The sequence below is a fragment of the Papio anubis genome, chromosome 1, assembly GCF_008728515.1.
Source record: "Papio anubis isolate 15944 chromosome 1, Panubis1.0, whole genome shotgun sequence".
NCBI classification, from domain to species: Eukaryota; Metazoa; Chordata; class Mammalia; order Primates; family Cercopithecidae; genus Papio; species Papio anubis.
Genome location: NC_044976.1, coordinates 114,701,301 through 114,724,200, shown reverse-complemented (window position 1 = coordinate 114,724,200; position 22,900 = coordinate 114,701,301). Strand labels below are relative to the sequence as shown.

At 44.6% G+C, this 22,900-nt stretch overlaps 1 protein-coding gene and 1 non-coding gene across 3 annotated transcripts in view; one reads left to right on the top strand and one right to left on the bottom strand.

Annotated features, from left to right (window-relative positions):
* The first annotated feature begins 1,633 nt into the window (after window positions 1–1,633).
* LOC116272025 lies at window positions 1,634–1,737 on the top strand. The gene has a single exon (XR_004180750.1). It is a non-coding gene; the product is annotated as a U6 spliceosomal RNA (small nuclear RNA).
* An 8,989-nt stretch (window positions 1,738–10,726) lies between these two features.
* Window positions 10,727–22,900, bottom strand: part of ATP1A1 (ATPase Na+/K+ transporting subunit alpha 1) — a 31,809-nt gene continuing 19,635 nt past the window's right edge. For both annotated transcript variants that reach the window (XM_021922594.2, XM_031652258.1), the window contains exons 11-23: window positions 22,593–22,727; window positions 21,816–22,008; window positions 20,247–20,422; window positions 18,802–18,938; window positions 17,499–17,649; window positions 16,747–16,915; window positions 16,451–16,605; window positions 16,000–16,123; window positions 14,537–14,682; window positions 14,283–14,413; window positions 13,888–13,989; window positions 11,532–11,623; window positions 10,727–11,085 (exon numbers count right to left, since the gene is read on the bottom strand). In XM_021922594.2, the coding sequence (XP_021778286.2) occupies window positions 11,057–11,085; window positions 11,532–11,623; window positions 13,888–13,989; window positions 14,283–14,413; window positions 14,537–14,682; window positions 16,000–16,123; window positions 16,451–16,605; window positions 16,747–16,915; window positions 17,499–17,649; window positions 18,802–18,938; window positions 20,247–20,422; window positions 21,816–22,008; window positions 22,593–22,727 (1,740 nt within the window). In that variant the 3' untranslated portion in view covers window positions 10,727–11,056. The remainder of the gene's footprint in view (window positions 11,086–11,531; window positions 11,624–13,887; window positions 13,990–14,282; window positions 14,414–14,536; window positions 14,683–15,999; window positions 16,124–16,450; window positions 16,606–16,746; window positions 16,916–17,498; window positions 17,650–18,801; window positions 18,939–20,246; window positions 20,423–21,815; window positions 22,009–22,592; window positions 22,728–22,900) is intronic.

Below are 22,900 nucleotides of genomic sequence, written 5' to 3'. Positions count from 1 at the left end.
TATACTGGATCATGATATAAAAAGCCAAATTCTTAACTGGTGATTGTGATTTAAAAAAAAAAAAAAAAAAAAAGATTCAGAAACTCCTGGCTTAGAGGCTGCGTCTGTCCGTATCCTCACTGCAAGTGTCAGAAACCCTGGCTCAATCTAACTTAGATGAGGAGGACATTTATTATCTCACTTAAAGGGAAGACTAGAGGCGTTGCAGGCCCCAGGGTGGTTAATACAGTGGCTCAACCCTGCCACCAACAGTACCATGCCTTCACAGTGGGTTTTATCCTCAAACTGGTAGTAAGATGGTTACAGAAGCTCCATGTCATATCCAGAGAACACTCAGTGGGAGGAGAGACAAGAGACTAGATCTTTTCATGTCTCTGAGGAGTGAAGAAATTTTTCTTGGAAGCCCTCTGGCTGAATTCACTCTCTCAGTAGAGAATTGGTCACAACTGTATTCCTAAATCCATCACTGGCAAGGGGGTATAGGAGTCTCATGAGTAGATGACACTGAGCAGGAGATCCCCCTGGAGCTGAAGGTGGGAGAGAAAGGTGGATACAAAAGTGATCAAAAAGTAGGACCAAATGATAGAATGGGAGAAGATGCTTGCAATGTCTAAAACTGACTAATATCTAGAATACACAAGAAATTCCTACAAATCAGGAAAAAGACAGCAACCCCATAGAAAAATGAGTAAAAGATATGAACATGCAATTTATAGAAGAATTAACCCTAAAATCTTATGAAATATGATAAAATGCTCAAAATCATTGTTAATCATCAACAATATGAATTTAAATGAGACTTTACATACATTAGACTGAAAACAATTATTAATAGAAACCTGTGAGATCTGAGAAAAGTGAAAAAAAAAAAAAAAAGGAAAAAGGCCAGCTGGATAATTCCAATGATTGGCAGGGTGTGAGGACATGGGAACCTCACGCTGCTGGTGAGACTGTGGACTGGTGCAGCCATTCTGGAGGGCAGTCTGGTCTTCTTGGTGAAATTATGTAAATGAATATATCGTGTGACCCACAGTTCTGTCCCAGGGGAAATTCTCACAAAGCGAGGATGTTCCTGCAGTCTTATTAGTGGTGGAAGGGAGTTGCCCACCACTTGAGTGTCAATTATTGTGGAAAAGAATAGGTCAGATGCGGGGCGGGCACACAAAAAGCACTGTGCAGCAGTTAGAAGCAATGGATCAGGAGTACTCATAGCAAAAAAAAAAAAAAAAAAATCTACTTGGTGGTTATGAGCTTTATTGAAAGTCATTTTCTGTTGAACATGCATACTGAGATGTATAATGGGTGAAACAATGTCTGGGAATGTCTTAAAATACTTCTGAAAGAAAGAAGTAAGGATGGAGTAGAGAGACTAGATAAAACACAGTTGGCAAAATGTTGGTAAAATTGTTCAAACTAGGTGATGGCTACATGGAGGTTTGTGATATTATCTTCTCTACTTTTGTGTACCTTAGAAAATTTTTATGATAAAAGTTTAAAAGTACATAGACACACACACAAAACAATACCCATGTTGCAAGAACACATTGAAGTAAGAAGATAAACATTAAAATGGTTGGTTACCTTTTAGGAAAAGAAAGGAAGAAGAGCTGAGTGTAGTGCAAAAAAGTGAAGAGTGCTGGCTTAAGAAGCACGTATGCTAAAATTGGAACCACACAGAGATGACCATGACCCCTGTGCAAGGATGCCGTGCAAATTCATGAAGCATTCCATATTTTTATAAGTAAATAAATGGAAAAAAATGTAAAGGAAAAAGGTCCAGAAAAATTGGGATACCCAAGTGGAGCACCGGTTGGATAAAGACCAAGGGGAGGGCATGTACATTTGGCAGGCAACCAGCAGGGCCTGCCTGGAGCCCATCTTTATTTTCCCCAGGAGCCTCCTCCCAACCCCTGAGGCTTGTTAGGCTCCTCCTGTGGTTTTCTGTGGTACCAGGGGATTTTCCTATTCTGGCACTTACCACACATCATCTTAAGACCTGCTCATTGCACTGTCTTCCCCACAAGACTATAACAGCGAGTGGGCCTATGTGTTTGTTTTGCTCAATTCCATGCCCCCAGCATGTGGCACAGGGTCCACCATTCTGGGTGCGCTCTAAAATCCATTTAGTGAAAAACAGTAGCCAATGTTTGTTGAGTATTATCTCACTTTATTCTATAACTCTGTGAAGTAGGAAATAGTATTTTCACCCATTTGATTAACAAGGAAATGGAGGAGGCTCGGAGAGGTTAAGAGACTTGCCTAAAGTCAGAGCTAAAGTGTGGCAGAGCAAGGATCCAGGCAGACCAGCTGCCATTAGAACCAGTGTTCTCAGTCTCTGCACCATACTATCTTGAAGAGGGATGGAGGCCAGTGGTGTCGAGGAGAGAAGCTAACACACTTGAAATATTTTTCAGTCACCATCAGACACTCCCAAACCAAGAGCTAATGTGGTGGTACAGGCTCTAGGAGCTGTGTGGTTCAGAAGGGAGTGGAGTGATCAGAGAGATAGGGAACACTGGAAAAGAGATTAATAGAATGTGATAGGAAGTGATTACAGTTGAATCCAAAGGCATCTTCCCTAAATTGTTATGGGGTTGAGATGGTAGGCTGAGGCCCAGCTCACACTTATGGGGGTGTCTCTTGCTTTCTAGGTAGTTCTTAATTAGTAGTTCTCAACTGGGGGTGATTTTGCCCTCCAGCGGACCAACATTTGACAGTATCTGAATACACTTTTCATTGTCACAAATGGAGGGAGAAGGGTGGCTAATGACATCTAGTGGGTAGAGCCCAGGGAGGCTGCTAAACATGCTAAAAATGCACATGTACAGGGTAGCGTCCCCCAAACAGATTCATCTGATCAAAATCTTAACAGTGCCGCAGTTGAGAAACCCTGCTTGAAACCCACCAGTTCTTAACCTGAATGATAGTTCTGACCATCATTCTGGTTCCACAGTCTTTCTCTCTCAGCTTCCAGAATCTCTAAATACAAGGACATGGCAAAGACACAATGTTTTCAAGAGAAGCCTGAGTGTGGGCTGGGCCTAGGGAGCCTCACATGATGGCATTTCCTTTGATGGTTCATTACAGCCCAGGGCCACTGTACCATCATCCTGCCTTTCTACTGTCTGATGCTTAATCCCAGTGGTGTGCTGGTTAATGTTTAACAACCAGCTCTCTGGGAAAACAAGTCCTGGTTTGTAGCATTTGGCAGTTTCCATGGTGCAGCTATTCCAACCTTGGCCAATTTAATATTAGCAATGAGAAGTCACCTTGTTTGCAAAATTACTGAAAATTTAACAGATGAGCTGGTGTGAACCAGCTCCTGCACACCACTGCTTAGACCCCACCTTCCAATCTTTTATGTTGTCATAAGCCACATAAATGCGTACCCATTGAGTCAATGGCTTAACACAATAAAAGTGGATTTCTCACACAATAGTGTGATATGTTATTCCTGATAGAGTGGTTCTCCCACATGCCCCTCCTCCAAGCAGCAGCTCAGGACCAGGCTCCTTCTGTCTTGGCACTTACTTCCTCTAGAGCAGTGGTTCTCAAACTTCAATATGCATCAGAGTCATCTGGAGAACTTAAAATGCAATTCCCCAGAGTTTCTGACTTAGTAGGTCTGGGATGGGACTTGCAGATGTGCATTTTCTAAACCGTTCCCAGTCTTTGCTGATCTTGCTGGTTGAGGGACACATTTTGAGAATCATTGCTCTGAGGCAGTGATTTGATTTTTTTTTTTTTTTGAGATGGAGTCTCGCTCTTTTTTCCCAGGCTGGAGTGCAATGATGCGATCTCAGCTCACTGCACTGCAACCTCTGCCTCCGGGTTCAAGTGATTCTCCTGCCTCAGCCTCCTGAGTAGCTGGGATTGCAGGCGCCCACCACCACGCCCAGCTAATTTTTTGTATTTTTAGTAGAGACGGGGTTTCACTGTGTTAGCCAGGCTGGTCTCGAACTCCTGATGTCAGGCGGTCCACCTGCCTTGGCCTCCCAAAGTGCTGGGATTACAGGCGTGAGCCACTGTGCCTGACCTGAGGCAATGATTTTTTACCTTGGCAGCGCATTGGAATCACCTGGAAAGCTTTGTTAAGTCCTGATTCCTGGTTCCACTTCCAGAGTATCTGTTTTATTTGGTCTAGGATGCAGCCTGACAATGGGGATATTTAAAACTCCCCTGTGATTTCAGTCAACAGCCAATGATGAGAACTGTTGCTTGAGGGCCTTCCTGTTTCTTCCACCATGCATCTGGTGGGTACACAAAGAGAGTGCTTTTTTGTGGAAGGGCTTATGGGCCAGGCCTGCAAGTGATATGTACATCAGGTGAGCTCCTATTCCGTTGCCTAGAACAGTCACATGGCTGTACCTCCACAAGTTGGGGTGAGAAATGTGTTCAAGGTGGGTGCTTAGGAAGAAGAATGGGTATGGTTTGTTGAACAACTAATAAGTTTCTGCCATGCCTATCTATTAGCTACTCATTTGGGATAAGTATACCTAGCTAGCTGCTCAAGTGTATGGACCCACAAGAATCTGATGAGTCCACATTAGTATATGGGAGTCTCTGGCTTTAGGGTATGTTGAGGTAAAAACCTCCAGTGGCAACACAGGGTTCTTTTATGTCCCTAATGGGAAGCAGCTTGATCTAGTGGAAAGATTAAGGCTTATAGATATGTGTTCAAACATACTCTCAACCACTTCTTACAGGCTATTAACCTCTCAATTTCCCTCTCTGCAAAGTGGGGATTGTATTTACCTCTAGCTACTTCATAGGATGAAATGAAATAAAAAGTCCCCAAAATAGTGCTGTAGGCAGTAGTACATGTTCAATAAATGTTGGTTTCCCTTCCCTTAGAAAACATTGCCTTGTTGGCACCAGTGATAAGGGAACTGGATTGGGTGACCAGCAAGGACTCTGGGCTTCTCTCCTGGCACATGCACATCGGGTGAAGAGCTGGCTGTGAGCATTTTGCTGTCTATTCTTTGGGAGAGAACCCATACACAGAAGATTTTTATAGTAAAGGATGAATGTTTGTTTCTGGGACAATATATAGTTGGCAATAATGTCCTCAGATGCTTGTCATTTTAGCAAAACTTTAAAAACTTGTAACTAGGCTGGGCACTGTGGCTCATAGGTATAATCCCAGCACTTCGGGAGGCCAAGTTAGGAGGATCTCTTGAGCCCAGGAGTTTGCGAGCAGCCTGGCAACATGGTGAGTGAGACCACATCTCTAAAACAAACAAACAAACAAAAACACCACCAACAAAAACCTACAAGCAGTTTTAAATAGAACAATGATTTATACTACAAAGACATTCTCTGCATTTACCGAATAACCTCTTTAAACAGCTCTTCTTTCCTATGCACAGATTAACTGTACTGCATCAGAGTCCTAAATGGGAAGGGAAGAGATGAGAAGGGATGAGATCCCTGCTTCTTATAGAAGACAGGGCCAGAAGGGACAGTGTTAAAACTTCTGTCAGCTGAAGGACAATCATGAACACAGAGGAGGCCTCTCTACAGCCCACAGGAGGCAAGGGACACATCGCTGTACGCAGACAGCCGCAGCCTGGGGGAGCAGATCTGCCCATTCACCTAACAGGAGAGGCAATGCTGAGCTTGCCTGGGATTAGAGCCTCCCACCTTCTTGCTCCCCAGTTACACAAGTTGCAGCTTGATCACCTGGCAGCTCCTGGGGGCAAATCCATTTGAGTAACTGTTCAACAGCATGTGCTTAATTTCCAAGAAACTTTCCATGATCTTATGTTTTAACACCAACTCTAACCTTCCCTGTTGTTTTTCATAAAAACACTGCCCTTCTCCTATTCTTGGCCCCTGCTAGTGAACTGCCCTAGCATGTTGGGAGCCCAGGATTCGAGCCTGTCTGGGTTCAGGCAGATTCGCCCAACTCTGCCACTTTGTGGCTGTGTGACTTCAGGCAAGTTACTTCACTTCTCTGAGGCTCAGTTTTTTCACTTGTGAAATGGTCATAGTTTAGGACATTGCCTGGCATGTAACAACCACTATACAGTAAGTAGCTACTTCCATTAGGTGGGAATAGCAGTGCGTTCCCCTGGGTTTATCTTCAGGAAACATCTGGAGCACAGTTTGGGGTGGAGATGTGTGTGTGGGCGGGTGTAGGAGGTGAGTGACCTTTTGTTGAACTATGATGAAGGGCCAGTCACTGTACTTAGCCCTTTCCACATTTTCCTTCACTTAGTCTTCACAATAGCCTCATGAAGTAGGAACGGGGGTCACCTCCATTTTACAGACAGGCTTGGAGAGACCACATGACTTGCCCACATTATCCACCTAATACGCCCAGTATCCAGGCCTCCCAACCCACTACTGAGACTTACACTGTCTCCAGGCACACGGGTGAGGGGTTGGGGCTGAAAAGGAAACCCAGCACTTGAAAGTCTGTGGGCACAAATCCTGTGTAGCCCCACCAGCAAGCCTGAGCCCAGCCAGGAGATGCCTCCCACTGTGCACACCCAAACATCCTGTGCACTCAGGTTTGCATCTAGGAGGGCAGCACACAGCGTAGCTGGTGGGAAATGTGAGACCCACCCATTCCAGTCTTGTTCCAGCCTTGCCTCCTCTTCTTAACCACAGGATACCATGGACAAGTCCCTTAGCCTCTATGCCCTCCTCCTTCACTAGGGAGTGTTGACCCCCTGTGCTAAGTGCTTAGTTTTCTTTGTGAGGCACTGAGCTGAGCACCAGGGATAACACGGAAAGAACAGATTGGCTTTATGACCTCATAAAGCTTAGCAGGAAAAAAAAAGGGATATTAAATTAATAGTTACATAACTAATATAGATAATTAGAATTGTGAGTTCTTTGAAGAAATATAGAGTACTTATCAACTATCTGATGGGAGATTCCAGTCTAGTTGGGGGAAGGGAGGGGTTTCTTGTGAGAGCATTAGAGGCCCAGGACGGAGACTAAAAAGCTCTGGAACCAGGCAGGTCCGGGGCTGATGTTCCTCTTGGTGTCTCTGTCTTTGTGGATCTCTTTACCTAGTACCTTTGCTTGCCATGGGTCCCCACTCAACTTTCTAACACCCTAATTCCATGCATGACTCATTCTTACCCTCTCTAACTTCAAAGTCTTGAGAGAGGAGAGGCCCTAACTCACAGATGGGTAGCAAGTCGGGGCATGGATTTCCCTTGGCTAAAGTGGCAGCCCTAAGCCAAGAAGCAGACTTAAAGTGATAGTTAAATGTTAAAATGATGGCTGTTTGGGCAACAGAAAAATATGCATACATCCATTCATTCAGTAAACATCCATAGCATTAGATGCTGGGGAGGATATAGCCTGGTCCATGTCATCTAGGAACTCATAGTCTATCTGGGAACAGGCAATCAACAGAAGTGGAAATGCTACACTAAGGTGTGCAAAAGTGAGGATCCAGACCTAATGGGTATTCACAGGGTGAGTGGATTTGCCAAGTGAATGAAGGTTGGGGGTAAGGTGGGTGGGTTGGGAGAATGCCAAAGGGACTTATAGGATGGCAGAAGAAAGGGTGTATGGCACATTAGGGGACTGCACAGGAGTTTGAATGGCTGAGCAGAAATGGGTTTATGTGTTGGAGTCCAGTGTGAAGATGGATGGTGGAGAGGGGCAGCCATGTGGGCTTGGAGGGTGGATTAGAGCATTAGTTCTTAGATTTTGCTGTGCATCAGAATCACCTGGAAAGCTGCTTCTAACAGATTGCTGGGTTTCATCTCCAGTTTCTGATTCAGTAAGTCTGCATCAGAATTTGCATTTCTAACATGCTGATGCTGCTGGTCCAGAAACACTTTGAGAAATGCTGGATTAGAGAAAGGCAAAAATTAGGGATACCACCAAAAAGCTGCTTCAGGCACCCAGATGTAAAGGACACCGGCAGTAGAGAGAATGAATTATTGAACAGCAGCCACTATGAGACTCCCTTTTATGCATAATTTCACTTAATCCTTTTAACAGCTCTGAAATATTCTAGAGTAAAGGAAGCACAAAGAGGCTTAATTATGTGCCCTTTGTCATTCAGTGATGGGTCACTATCTGTGTCTATGTTAAAAGACACAAAGTCTACGTTCTCTACCACAACATTGGAATCCACAGTAATTGGGTGAGGGGCAGAGCAGGAAAAGAGAGGGCTCGCTCACCTCTCCGGTTTCTGCCTTGAATAGTAGGGTGCTGAATGTCATCACTGCCTAAAGCATATTTATTTGTGGAACCTCAAACTTAGGCTTGCCATTGGTACTAAGACTCAAGTATGCTGTGCTCTTTCTGAACAAATGCAGATGTCCAGGACATACTGGATTTGTACATCCAGGGCTCAGGAGAGGACCAGATTAGAGCTGGAAATCATGCCAGGAAGAGTATGAAGCAGGGAGACAAGGTGTGGAGGCCCTCCCTGAGGAAGCGAGGGGTCAAGCCGGTGAAGAGGGGGCTGAGAACTAAGGAGTGCACAGAGACAGTGACAGAAAGGTGGGAGGTCTGGTTTCCGGAAGTGTGTGATGGATGGAAGAGATGCAGCAGAGGTCAAGGAAGGACTAAGATGCATCAGGAGGTCAGTATGAATGACCTCAATCAGACAATTTCTGTGAACTGGTGTTCATGGGAGCTGGAAGAGGCAGAGGGATGATTGGGAGGTGAACAATTAGGAGTGGCAGTGACTCTTCTAGAAGTTTGTCCATGAGGGAGGGTGATAGCTAGAGAAAGGGGTAGGGGTCAGGATGTGAAAGGGATAAGACTCCAATTTAAATGCTGAGAATGACCTTAAGAAGTTGAACATATCAGTGAGGGCCCATATATTGAAAAAGGTATGTGGTCAAAAGTGTTAGGAAGGCATTTAAAAGGGGGGTCAGAGACAGAGATCTGTAGGGAATTGACAGTGCTGAGGGCCATTTTGAGAAGCTGCTTGTGAATCCTCTGGAGTGATTTTAGCTGCTAGTGACAGGGCCAGGAGGAGAGTTTGAGCGTAGAGGTAGAAATGACAGCCCAAGCATTCCTGCTTTTAGAAAGCTAGGAAAGCTCTAACCCACAGCAGGCCTGGCTTTGGTGCCAGCTTTACCCCTGAAGAGCAGCTCACTTACCTGCTCTTCCTAAATCAAATGTTTGGCTGTAAAACTTTTTATTCAAAGGATTGTCACATAGTAAAGGGCAGAAATGTTCTGGTGGAAAATCGAGTGGGAAGTTCAGAGCCTGCCTTTTGCCTCGCTCCCTCCAGGGTTTCCCCAGAAGACCAGGGCTTCTTAGAGCTGTCAGAGAAACACTGGCTTAGCTTTCTCTGGGGTCCCCTCATCAGAAGCTAAAGTCTCAGTGTTTCAAACCTTTTGCATCAGGAAATGCCCACGACCTCCATCACAGCAGCTAAGTGCACTGGTCTTCTCCAGGGATGCCAAAAGTAGACATACAGGGAGTCGAGGTATGGATACCACCAGTGTGCCAGCCTGAGCTCACAAGAGACGTCTTGTGTGACTGGCCCTGCCATCACAGCTGGGCCAGTAAAGTGCCTTCCAGGAGGATCTAGCTGCTACCTGACTCACAACCCTCTAATCCCAAGATCTTTTAGTTCTGTTAGTTTCATCCTAGTTTCCTTATCTTGGTCTGAGCAAATGACACATTTTAAAGATGACTTGCAGACAAATGTAGAGATCATCCCAGGGGAAGTGCCCCAAGAAAGGAGAGTCCAAGACCACCTGCCCCTGGTGGGTTCTGCGGCTGGAGTGGGTGGGTGCAGCAACCACAGCCCCAGTGTACAGGAGTCACTCCTGCCCTCTCCCCCATTGGCCCAGCTTGGAAATGCACAGCAACCAAGCATGAGGACTGAGTTAAGCTTTTCAGAGAAAAAAGACACTATGATCATCTGGCAGATCACGATCAGTTTGGTGCCAGAGGTAAGGAGTTTGCTTGTTGTGTTTGCTTGGAGGTGACACTTGGCAATGACAGCCTGGGAGAAGCACCAGCAGTTAACAGCACTCTGCACCACTCATGGCTGAGACTGAGGGGAGCCTTTTACAGCAGCTCTGAAAGCAGGAGGTGTTCTCAGACTTGACCCTGAAGTAAACACATCTCTTTCACCTTTTTCTTGAGTGCCTGCTGGCACATAACCACTTGCTGAAATTGTGTCATTGATGCTAAATTAGGAACACATTATATGGAAGGAAGGGAACCACTTCTCAGCACACATGCCCAGGCAGACTGTGTGGGATAGATTTCTGCTTCTCAGATAAGCCCTGGGCTAGACATACTTGAGAGGTGGTGGTGATCTCTGGAGGGAAAGCAGGAAGGCTTCAGGTCTGTGTTTCAGATTGGAAGAGAAGGGCCTCATCTGCAGTTTATTATACTCTGAGGCTCTGGAAGTCCTTTAGGCAAGGTGCTTTTCCATCAAAAAGCCAGATGCGAAAGCAGCAGGTGGAGTTACAGCCCTATCACCCCAGGCAGCAGCCAGAAAAAATATGTCAGGTAAACTCACCTACTCCAAATAAAAGAGCATGGGCAGAATGCTTCCTCTTAGCCAGTGGTTTCCAAACTTGAATGTAAATCAGAATCACCCGAGGGCTTATTAAGCCACATTGCTGATGCATCTCTGACTCAGTGGGTCTGGGCCCACCTTCCTAGCAAGCAACCAGGTGATGCTGATAAAATGCTGGTCAGGGATGCACATGTTGAAAACCACAGCTCCAGATCACATAGACATCTGTACCAAAGAAGTGACGAGGGCACAGACAAATTCCATTATAATAGCCATCTTTATTTGTAAAAATCCAGATATAAAATGTATTCTTTCAGTCTTTCCGGGTGTTCCTTTTTTACAAAAACAAAAAGGCACATAAAAACCTTCCCCGCTGTCATTTCCACAGATGGATGGTTTTCAGGCAGCCCTCCCCCCTCCCCCCATAGAGCTACATGCTTCATTCCAGGACGTCTCGCTTCCCCACATGCTGCGGTGCTTTCCTACCAGGGTAGAGTTCCAAACTCCAAGACTGAAGTACACAAAGAGGGGGTGGGTGACGGATGCAGAGTATGTGGCCTGATGCTCCACGGCGTGCAGGACGGGGGGCTAGTAGTAGGTTTCCTTCTCTACCCAGCCTGTGGGTGGCAAAGAGACAGATAAGACACACAACAGTGAATCTTCCACGCTCCAGCATTACAGAGGGAAACGGATGAAAACCAGCCTGAGGATGACGGGGGTAGGGTATGTTAAAATCCAAATTCAACATGGGACCTCAACTGTACTTATTTAAATGTTTTTTAGGAATACCAAGTTACCTGGAAAGATGGTTTAGATTTCTGACAAATTTTCACTAAATCATACTTGGTTTGTATTTTAAAGTCTAAAACATGACCAGTCCTCAAACTGTAACTGAGATCTACATTCTGAAGATGTGACTATGGTCAGTTTGCTGGTCCAATCACCTTAGCTAATCAGACTGACCACTGAGGGAGCCCAGACACCTCAAGGGAAACAAAAAGCCAACAGAACTACAGCCCCTCCCCGCTTCTCCTCCAACCAAAGTCAGAATGCCCATAATTACCGCCAGGGCGTCTCCTGATGATGAGTTTTCTGACTTCGTCATATACGAAGATGAGAAGGGAGTAGGGGAAGGCACAGAACCACCAGGTAGGTCTGGAAATAGAATGAGGTACCAATTTATACGCACGCGAACACAGTTCAAATAAAGAAAGAGAAATTGCACGTCACCACAGTGACAACGAAGTAATCAGTCTGAAAGGAGAAGCCAAGTACAGTCACAGTTAACTACTGAGTCATTAACAGAACAAATAAAAATGTCTTAAAACAGATTGCTTGCTGCTCCATGTGCCCAGGGCCTAGAGACGCAGAGGAAATCAGTCTGCAGACTTTGTAATGGAATCCCTACTCATCTTCAGTTTGGGTTTCATAAGAGTTGGTTTATAGGATGAGCAGAGTACATTTTCTGTTAAACATCCCAGAGCAACTGAACATTTTTTTCTTTCTTTCATTTCTAAAGTGTTTAAGAAGCTTTTAAGACCATCTGCCTAATATCCCAGCATTTGAAGATAAAGACCTGCCAGTGTGGGTCAAAACCAGTTTATTCATTCCCCAAATTTGATCTCTGACAACAGCATTTGGGATATGCAGCTCTGTATTCTGAGTCCTAGTCCTGGGGACTGAAAAAAGCTGAGCCCAAAGACTTCCAAGGGGCCCAGAGGCTGAGCCACACAGTCTCCAGCCTGCTAACAGGCTCCAGGCAGCCTCCATGATCACCAGCTCCCTGCTATGATGTGAGAAAGGCTGTCCCTGGGCAGGACTCTGGTGGGTCTCCTCTTCTTCCTGTGTCTGACACGGCAGCTAAGAGAGATGACCTCATTTGACTCAGTCACCGAATAACTGAACCACCTTCCAAAAATGGGCAGAACCTGTCAGAACAATCTCTTTGGTGGTGGCAAAAAAACCAAAAAAAACCAAAAAAAAAACAAACAAAAAAACACCATGGAAGGACCCAGAAGATGGAAATGCCCCCTTTACAGTGTGATTTTCCATCAGCCCTTTTGGAAAGCTCTGTGACCTCTCCCAGCCCCTTCTTGATACATAATGGCCCAAGCTGACAGAATTCAATTTGGAGATGCTGGCCCCTGCTGTACACCAGCTTTGTGTAGGGAGCTAGGGATGCACAGAGAAGAAAGACACTGTGGCCCATGCCTTCTAGATTAAAACCTAGCAGGGAGGTGAAATGATAAGCAACAAGTAATGCCAGAGAAGCACAGGCCCTGGAGGGACAAGCTCTAAGGAAACTGGCCCTGAAGGGACTATCAGGATTGGCAGGGTAGGAGGGAACAGAAGGAGGGATGTGGGGAGGAAGCATCCTTACCAAATACAAAGGAAGAGGAAGAAAGTCGAATTCACCTAACATGAGCTTGGATGGGTAAGGGATACAAGATAAAGCTATAAAGACAGGTTGGGACAATGAGACTGACTCTGGATGCCAGTCTCATCTTGCACCACAGATGATGTCTGCACATACCCCACAGAAAGTGAATGAGGCTGATGAGTTCTGGTTACTTTAGGGATAAGATGAGCTAAAGGAAGTGCTGGCAACAGGGGGATTGAGAGATGGTCCAGACGGGTGTAAGCAAGGATGGGGACAGTGGGAATTCAAAGGAGACTAATGCTTTAAATCAAAAGCTTCGAAGGAACTTGTAAATGGATCCCACAATCTGTGGCTTTGCATGTTTTAATCAAGTTGCAGCTGCTTAACCTCAATCAGGTATCAGTTACCAGGTATCACCAAACATAACCAATGTTGCAAAAAGCTAATGGAGTTTGTGATAAACCCTCTATTTGAAAATTCAACTTTATCTGAAATGCAGAGCCATTCACTGCGTTTAAGGCCAAAGACTAGCAGTGTTTCCTTTCATCAACTCTACCCATGACTGATTATGAAGTAAAAGGGACCTTAGATCTGCTTCTCCAACCTTCTTTGAGAGCAGAAGATTCAGAGTCCCAGAAAGGTGGAGGACTTGTAATGGGACAGTGACTAGGTAAGCAAATCAAGATTTGAGCGTGGGCGCCTAAGCTCCAGGGTACCCCCAGTTGGCCTCTAAAGACAACTGGACTACAGCTGTAGTAGACCTGAGTGTTCAATGTGGTTTGCTGTTCCATGGAGCTAAAGCCTGTGTGGCTTTATCTTACCTTGGGCCAAATCCTAAGCACTAGCTGCTATCATGGAAGCCTCAGGATTTGTTAGTCTGATTTACTGACATGTAAAGCTTTCCCAGTTTTCTGATCCATGGGAATTTTTGTACATACCACTAAAAATTCTGAAAATAACAGCTATTACCACAAATAATGGGGGGACAAGCCACACATACTATTTCATACTTTTTGGAGCTACAAGAGGATCAACTTACTTGAGGGGATACATCCTAAGAGCAACACCCATTCCAGGGCAGTAGGAAAGGAAAGCAGCCAGGGCTGTCTCTTCAAAGAGGCCAAATATCAAGATCTTGTTCCTAAAATCAAAGTGGGGGAGAAAAAGCTTAAAAGATGCAAATAAAGGTTTATCTTTTAATGCTATGCATTAAAATGGCAGATCAACATCTTTATGTATTAGCTGTACTTGAAAACTTGGAGGTCAGGTGAAAAAACTAGAAAATTACATTTCTTGCTTCCTAAATTTGCCCTATAAACTAGGGATTCCAGAAACCTGGCTATATGTGTCACATGTTGAGTTTTTGGCAAAGGGTTTACAAATCACCAGTCCCCTTCTTTGAGCCAAGGCCCTGACATGTCCTTCATTACTTACTTCATCCCCTGCTGGAAGACCGAATTCCTCCTGGTCTTACAAATGACCAAGTCGGCCCACTGCACCACCACGATACTGACGAAGAAGGCTGTGTGGCAGGTGAACTCCACGATTTTCCTCTGCTCATAGGTCTGAAATGCAGAAGGCAGAAGATGAGCTCTGGCTCTTCACCTGCATGGCCGGTGGCAGTGTGGCCTCAGTCTTTTGGGGCTTGAGGAGCTCTGACATTGGTCAGGTCAGAGGCGCCCACTCACCCACTGCTGCCCGTAGCTGTCTTCTACATCGTTGATCCAGCGGTCATCCCAGTCCACTCGGAGGCCCAACAGGTGAAGTGGGAGGAAGCCGTTCTCAGCCAGAATCACAAAGTAAGTAAAGAAGCCGCCCAGGGCCTGGATCATACCTAAGTTGGAAAAACATCCCAATTACTAGAACCTCACATGCAACGGTACCTGTATAGCCTTTAGCTGATTACTGCAGCGGGCCTGGGAGAGCACATATGGAGGAGTGTTTCCCACTGGTTGATAAAAGCACAGGGAAGAACTGCCTGGTCACTCACAGGCTATGAGGGATGGGATGGAGGACCCCAGAGGTACACTCCAATCTCAGGGCCCTCTGCTTTTGGAGTCACTTTTTGGAGCTTACACAGAGACACATGTGCCTTGCTCTCAAAATGCCCACCTCTGTTACTTGACCGGCTGCTTCTAAGGGCATGACCCTCAGGGGAAATCCACTTCCCTACTTTTTAATCTCTGACAAATGATAACTTCTTTTCCATCTTTCAAAATTCCTACATGCTGCCATTTTTCTAGCCACTGTGGCACCTTCTGACTCTCCTTTACACCTTCAGGACCCTCTTCCCCTGGCATCCAATTTAACCACACTCCTCCAAGTTCCTCAGGGCAAGGTTTCATCCTATACCACCAGAGACCTAGTCTTCCTTCCTCTCAAAAGTAGGCCTCCTTGGAGAAGGTCAGGATGGGCCACCAGCCAATCACTTTGTTGCCAAAAACTGTCTAATGAATCTTTGCCATAATTTCCACAATGTTCTAATCTGTTCTACTTTATCCAAGTGTTCACAGTTATGTGACCCATTAATCCAGGAGAATAAGACATTCATGGTGGCTTCACCAGGTTCTCTTGAAAGAACCCTAGGCAGAGGATTTAAAAACAAATGGCATGCTGATTGCCCACCACCTAGACCACCTGTTAGCTAGTCATGCTCCACTGTGGGGGCAGAAGTCCAGCATAAGGTGGATGGAGGATCACCCTTTGGTGGTGACCTACTAGCCAAACCCTCAAACACATATACTTTCTCCAATGCCTAACTCTCCATCCAAGTGAGTGACAGATAAGTGTTTATCTCCAGGGAAAGCAGCCTGTGTGTCAGCACACACAATTCCTCAGAACCATGCCTCATGTTCCGCAAGGCTCAGTGAGGAAGGACATCCTCTTTTCTCAGGCAGAGTTGAGACCAGTTCCAAGGTGCTCAGTATAGAAAACCAGTTTCCACAAAAGGTAACTGGGCAAACAGCAACAGATGTATTCTCACATGGAAGATAGTTTACAGAGACTCCACAGGCTCACCCTGTTAGGGCTCATCCTAGACCTGAAAGTCACCCTGGATTTGCAGTCTCTGAAATAAATCACAACCTGAAGAGGACACCATCACCTCAGACGCCTTAGATGTGCCAGCTTCCCACTCCAGGCTGCAGCTTACCAATCTGCCCATAGGCCATGCTGATCAGCCTCTCATTCACAAGTTTGTCTGTTTTGGGATTTCTGGGCTGTCTCTTCATGATGTCACTCTCAGCCTGCTCATAAGCCAGGGAGATGGCAGGAACCTGGGAAGGGGTGGGGACAAGGAATTTAATTACTAAAAATAAGGAAGCTAATATGGTGAACCTTTTGTTATAAAATTCTTGCCCTCCCATTTAAAAATCTTTTAGGTGAAGTACACAAAAATAAAGATTCCCATCTGATGTTAACTGTTGCCTTGAAGAGCAGTAATACTGATTCTGTGATGCGGGGATTGGGACACACACTGGATATTGGTCCTGAGAATTTCTTTTCCCAACACCAGCCTCATGGATGCCGGGAGCACAGTGCCAGTGAATGAAGACACAGTTCACACCTCACTACTATTGATCTGTGGCTGTTGCGACACTCACCATGTCAGTGCCCAAGTCAATGCAGAGGATGGTGACAGTCCCCAGTGGTAGTGGAATGTTTGCAATAATAAATATCAGGAAGGGGGTGATCTCGGGAATGTTACTGGTTAAGGTATAAGCAATGGATTTCTTCAAGTTATCAAAGATCAGACGACCTATGAAGAAGCAAGATTTTTTACTGTTAGCTTATGAGAGAAGCACATTGGAAACTGAACATATCCAAGAAATATACAGAAATGGATGCTAATGGGCAGTATCTGAATAAGATCTTGGTGTACACCCTAAACAGCTCTCACCTTCCTCTACTCCAGTCACAATTGAGGCAAAGTTGTCATCCAAAAGAATCATGTCAGCAGCTTGCTTGGACACATCTGAGCCAGCAATCCCCATAGCAACCCCAATGTCTGCTTTCTTCAAAGCTGGAGAGTCATTCACACCATCACCAGTCACAGCCACAATAGCACCCTACCCCAGAAAAGGGAAAATGGGTTAATACCAATCACTGTTTCTAGTGATGGAAATAGTGCGACGCATGCCCCCTCTGAGCACTCATTACAGAAACTACTCCTTTCCTACTGAGACTATTTATGAAGCCTGAGAACCATCATAGGGAAGTATTCACACAGGCCCTACACCAAATAACAGAACTGACAAGTGACAACAAACATAGCCCCCGGCATTAACAAGGGCTACTCAAAGTAATGACTCTGGTGGGTGGCACTCCAGAAAATCCCATTCCTGTATGCATGCCCAGTAGTCTCCTGACCACTCACATCCCTACTGCAAATACTAGGACCCCATATCAGATGACTCCACGGAGGGGTCAAGCTCTAGGACACAGTGGGACACCTGGACTTTAAAGTGCTTCTGTCACTGCTAAACCATTAACAAGTCATCCTCTCTATGCCTGGGAGCTTCCTTCTGGCCTGTTTTATACAGAGTCTAATACAGCGAGGTTTGCATCCATCAACGTTGCTGTGTTTCCACTGGAACTCCAATCCCTAAAGCCAACAGTGCCCAAAGCAGCCCGATCCTTGTGCTGGCTGACCTGTCTCTGGCAGCCTTCCACAATGATGAGCTTCTGCTGAGGGGAGGTCCTGGCAAACACTATCTCAGTGTGGTACTTCAAAATGTCATCCAGCTGCTCGGAGGTCATGTCCTTTAGATCACTGCCATGCACTACGCAGGCCTTGGCATCCCTAGAATTAGGACAAAAGAAAAAAAAAGTCACTCATCACATCACCAGCACGTGTCCATCACCTCAAGAAGGGATATTCTTATGCAGATCACTCTGTAAACAAAACAAAGAAGGAATTTTCCCCAGCATGTAAAAGCTATTAAGTGTTCAGTACTTTACAGGTTACAGAGCATTTTCATATATTTTATCTCATTTGAGGCTCATGACAATCTTTGGGGCAGGCCTGTCTGTATTCTTTCCCCACCTTTATAAGACATGCTGAAATATAACCAAGTTTTAGCTGGGTGTGGTGGCTCATGCCTGTAATCCCAGCACTTTGGGAGGCTGAGGCGAGCGAATCACTTGAGGTCAGTAGTTCGAGACCAGCTTGGCCAACATGGTGAAACCCCATCTCTACTAAAAATTTAAAAATTAGCTGGGCGTGTTGGTGGAGGCCTGTAATACCAGCTACTTGGGAGGCTGAGGCAGGAGAATCACTTGAACTCAGCAGGCGGAGGTTGCAGTGAGCCAAGATCATGACACTGCACTCCAGCTGGGGCAACAGACTGAGACTCCATCAAAGAAAAAAAGAAATATAAGTTTTAGACAGTGGCAGCGCTGATACAAGACCAAACCCTCCTCTAACCCTAACATAGGGTGAAAGGGTCCTAAACCTTAAAACGAAACCAATTTGCTATTACCTATTTTACTTCATTGCCAAGTGTTTCCTGTGTTTGCCTGAATGACCTAAGTAATTGTCCCTTCCTTATTTTATTTTGTTAGTGTGGACCTGGAAAGTGTCAAGGTGCTAGGTGCTAGGCAGTAGAGCTCAGTGGTTAACAGCATGAAATCAGAAGCTAGACTGCTGAATTTACTATATGACTTCACCAGTTCTGAGGTACTTCAAAAGCCTCTTGAATCCCTAGCTTCCCTGCTCTGCAAATAATAGGTCACCATATCAAGCTCTTAGAACAGTAAATACCATCTAAATGCTAATTATTATGACTTGCTCTTACTTAAAATCCTCCTTAGGAATGACAAGGTTGCTTTCTGGCAGTGCAGGTACATTTCCTACTCAGAGCAAGCCTGGATGCAAACCATTATAGAACCACACTGAAGATTTTAAACCACCACTACTTGCTCAGCAGACTGTGATTTGAGCTTCCTGCCTTACCTGGGGTTCACCTGGCTGACTGGGATGTTGAGGCGGGCAGCAATGTCTTCTACGGTCTCATTGCCTTCTGAGATGATGCCCACACCTTTGGCAATAGCTTTAGCTGTGATTGGATGGTCTCCTGTGACCATGATGACCTGTAATAAACAAGACAATGTGTTGAATGCAACTGCCAAGTAAATGACCTTAAAGTCTTATATCCAGTAGGCAAGAGTAAATACTAAGGATGATTCGGCTTAGAGTATCAAAAGTAAAGGAATGCAAATATAAAACTAATAAACATCGATTAGCCAACGATATAAACATATGTATCCACAGAAAGGAAACACAAAGGCAATACTCAGGTTTTATCTTGGTACACGATCACTAGCATATACAATGTCTATTTTTCCTTCTACACAGTCACATAAAAATACTCGAAAATTACTAAACCAGCAAAAAAAAAAAAAAAAAAAAAAGATAAAAATCTGATGCTGGTGGGACTGTGAAGACACCACATGCTACTGGCTAGCATTCTCAAATTGGCACAATTTGGAGGAAAAGCAACATGTGACAAGAATTCAAAATTGTTATTATTTTTTGATGCAGTGATTGTACTTAGAATATACTTTAAAAAGAGGTAGTCAGAGTGGTGAGGAAATAACTTCTACAAAGCTTTTCAGGGCAGTATTAATCCTGAGAGCAGGCCGGGTGTGGTGGCTCACGCTTGTAATCCCAGCACTTTGGGAGGCTGAGGTGGGCAGGTCACCTGAGGTCAGGAGTTTAAGACCAGTCTGGCCAACATGGTGAAACCACATCTTCACTTAAAAATACAAAAATTAGCTGGGCGTGGTGTTGGCTAATCCCAGCTACTTTGGAGGCTGAGGCAGGAGAATTGCTTGAACCTGGGAGGCGGAGGTCGCAGTGAGCCGAGATTGCACTATGACACTCCAGCCTGGGCGATAGAGCGAGACTCTGTCTCAAAAAGTAAATAAAATAAAATCCTGAGAGTAAAAAACGGAAACAAATCACATACCCAGCAACAGGATTATTAGTGCACTTGAGTAACATTCAGCTACTTAAAAAAAGACGGATACACAGAGGACACCAAACACTCACTAACAAACAGTTAACTGAAAACACAGAAGATATGCCATTCATTGCATAAGGTACATTAATTTAGAATAATGCAATGTTTTAAAACTTCAAGTCTTTTGCTGTTTTTACTTTGCTTACATTTCTTTTTTAAACAACTGCTTTCCAAAAAATTTTTAATTTCTTGTGTGTTTACACCATCATTTTAATACTATTTGGTCTTTTCTGGGTGCAAGTAAAGCTTTGGAGATAGAAATTAATACTCCAGGTGAGATAAAACAGTGGCCATCCGGACCTCAAAGGGCAACATTCACTGAGTAGGGTGTCCCAAGGCACTAAGAGATGAAGCCAAGGAGGCGCCTGGGCACTACCTTAATTCCAGCACTTCGACATTTGCCCACGGCATCAGGAACGGCCGCCCGTGGAGGGTCAATCATGGAGATGAGCCCAACAAAGCACAGATTATCGATAGGGAAATTCACATCGTCGGTGTCAAACTGGAACCCTTCAGGAAACTGTTCATCTGGCAGAAAGAGGTGGCAGAAACCTGCGAGGAGGACAGGAGCCTTTGAAAATTTCAGTGACGCCAGGCAGTAAGAAGGACAACAGCAGCCTATTCAGCCCGCCTACCTTTCTCTGGAATGTTTACTTTGGAAAATTTTTAAAGTCTATATTTTTATAACAGAGTGAGGGTTTTGTTTAACATTTATGAACGACAGAGTCACTGAAAGAAAAAAAGCATTTGAAAGAGAGAATCCATCACACCAGGCCTCAGAGGAATTGGAAATTGTTTAATGTGGAGAAGACTGAATTGATAACACTAATTTTGAGCACCAGGATATTAGGGTTCTAGACTTGCCCACTGATGATGACACTAAGTTATTTGGATTTGGCAAATCATGGAGTTACGTGCCTCAGCTGCCTTCTCTGGAAACATCAAGGCCATACCTCTGCTCTCTTGTTCATTTAACTGAAACATATTACCGAGCACCAATATGGGACATCATACTAGCTACTTTTGAGGATAAGTACAGATCAGATGCATTCTGCCCAAGGGGTTTATCATCTAGTATAGTTAATACAAAAATCAAGATAATGTCAGACATTCTTTTCAATGTTGTATGAGGTTACAATGATCTTTAACATGCCATGTAGACTCAAAGAAGAGAGACTGCTTCCACTCTGGGGTGGTGGAGGTAGTGAAGTGAAAAATACTTAAGAGAAGATCGCAATCCTTCGGTTGGATAGACACATACGAAAGATACCATGAGTTAGATTTACCCAAGTTAAGAAGAATAGGAAGCATTATATAAATAATGAACGTAGTATCTGTCAAGCTACAAAGTATTATAAATACCACTTCCCCAAATACATTAGACAATGGGTAAAGTGAACTTCTCAGCCTCAGTAGCTGTCAGGGTAGAAAAAAATAGATAGCATCTTAGACTAAAAGTTTACCGTTAGTCTAGTTTCTGAGCTGAGCACATAACTGCTCATGTAAATTCACACCCATTCCAAAGCAGTCAGGAAATAGTATGTCTAACTTAGACACACTAAGAATTAATTACCTTTAATTTAATTAGGCTTATTATTTATGTCCATAGCAACAAAGATTAGATAAGAAAGATCCTCTTCCACCATTGTGTTTTTTTAAAAAACAAACAGAACTGACTAGCATGAGACCAAAGGTCTAAGTACAAGTCAGAAGCAAACCATCAGGACGTTGTTTCTCACAGCCCAATACACTGAACATTTCTCCAGCACTTACTGTTTTCAAAATGATAGGGGGCAAATAAACAAGTAGGAGGATTGCCCCTGAAAGACACAGAGGAAGGTCAACAAGACATACAGGTTCATAGGATCACTTGTTAACTGTCTACCAGACTAGGTTACTTGATAGAAACGTGCCCAGGTACTTTGTTACCAAGTTGTCTGCATACCTAGGACTCGTTCTCCGAGGCCCCCCAGCTCCAAATAGGCATTCTGAAAGGCGTCTTTCAGCTCCTCATCCAGGGGCTGCTCCTTGCCGTGGAGGAGGATAGAGCTGCAACGGTCTAGGATCCTTTCTGGGGCACCCTTCATCACCAACAGGTGTCGGGGCTCTGACGTGTTGGGGTTCTTATGAATGGACAACTGTGAAGGATTGTTGAGATATAAACATTGATGGTTGGATGTGTGGCAGTCCATGGTGGAAAACGGAGCTTCACTTACTATTTAGTATTTGCTATAAAAGACCCAAGATCCCTTCTTTCTGAACTCTGAAGTAACATACTCTGTATGTTACTTCAGAGTAACCTGTAACATACTCTGACTGCTACAGAAAAAAAAAAAAAAGAGCACTATGATGTATTCATAAATTCCTGACACTTGTTCACATTAAAAAATAACACATACAGAATTTCAGAACACAGGGATTGGGGCACACTTGCGCACACACACCTCCAGCACCCTCCCCACATGCCCACACCCACCCCACATGCCCACACCCACCCCAAACCAAAAGTATTCAAAAGGGCTCAACAGTGTTTTGCAAGAGGCTTCATTTATCCTGCTGATATTCAACTAAATTATTACATTCTATATGTAATCAAGGGTAAAATTTAAAGCTAAAGCTTATAAAACTCCAAAGGGAGAATATTTCCTCTTCCTGCTCATGTACCTCCCCTCTTTGTCCCCCAGCTTGCCCTCGCCCTCCGTGTACCCATTTATCTTCAGACCTGGTACTTGTTGGTGGAGTTGAAGGGTATTTCGACGATTTTGGCGTATCTTTCTCTCATCTCCTTCACGGAACCACAGCACAGCTCTATGCACTTTAAGAGTGCTGACTCAGAGGCATCTCCTGCAACTGCCCGCTGTGAACAGAGACATCATCTATAAATTATCTCCAAAAAATTTCACTGAGGCATCACTGAAAAACAGGAAAAATAACTCAAGACACATTCCAATCTTGTCAGAGGTAGCAAAGGATGGGCAAGAAGGAAGCAGCGGTGTTAAGTGGGACAGGAGTCCCTCTAGCCCAGACCAC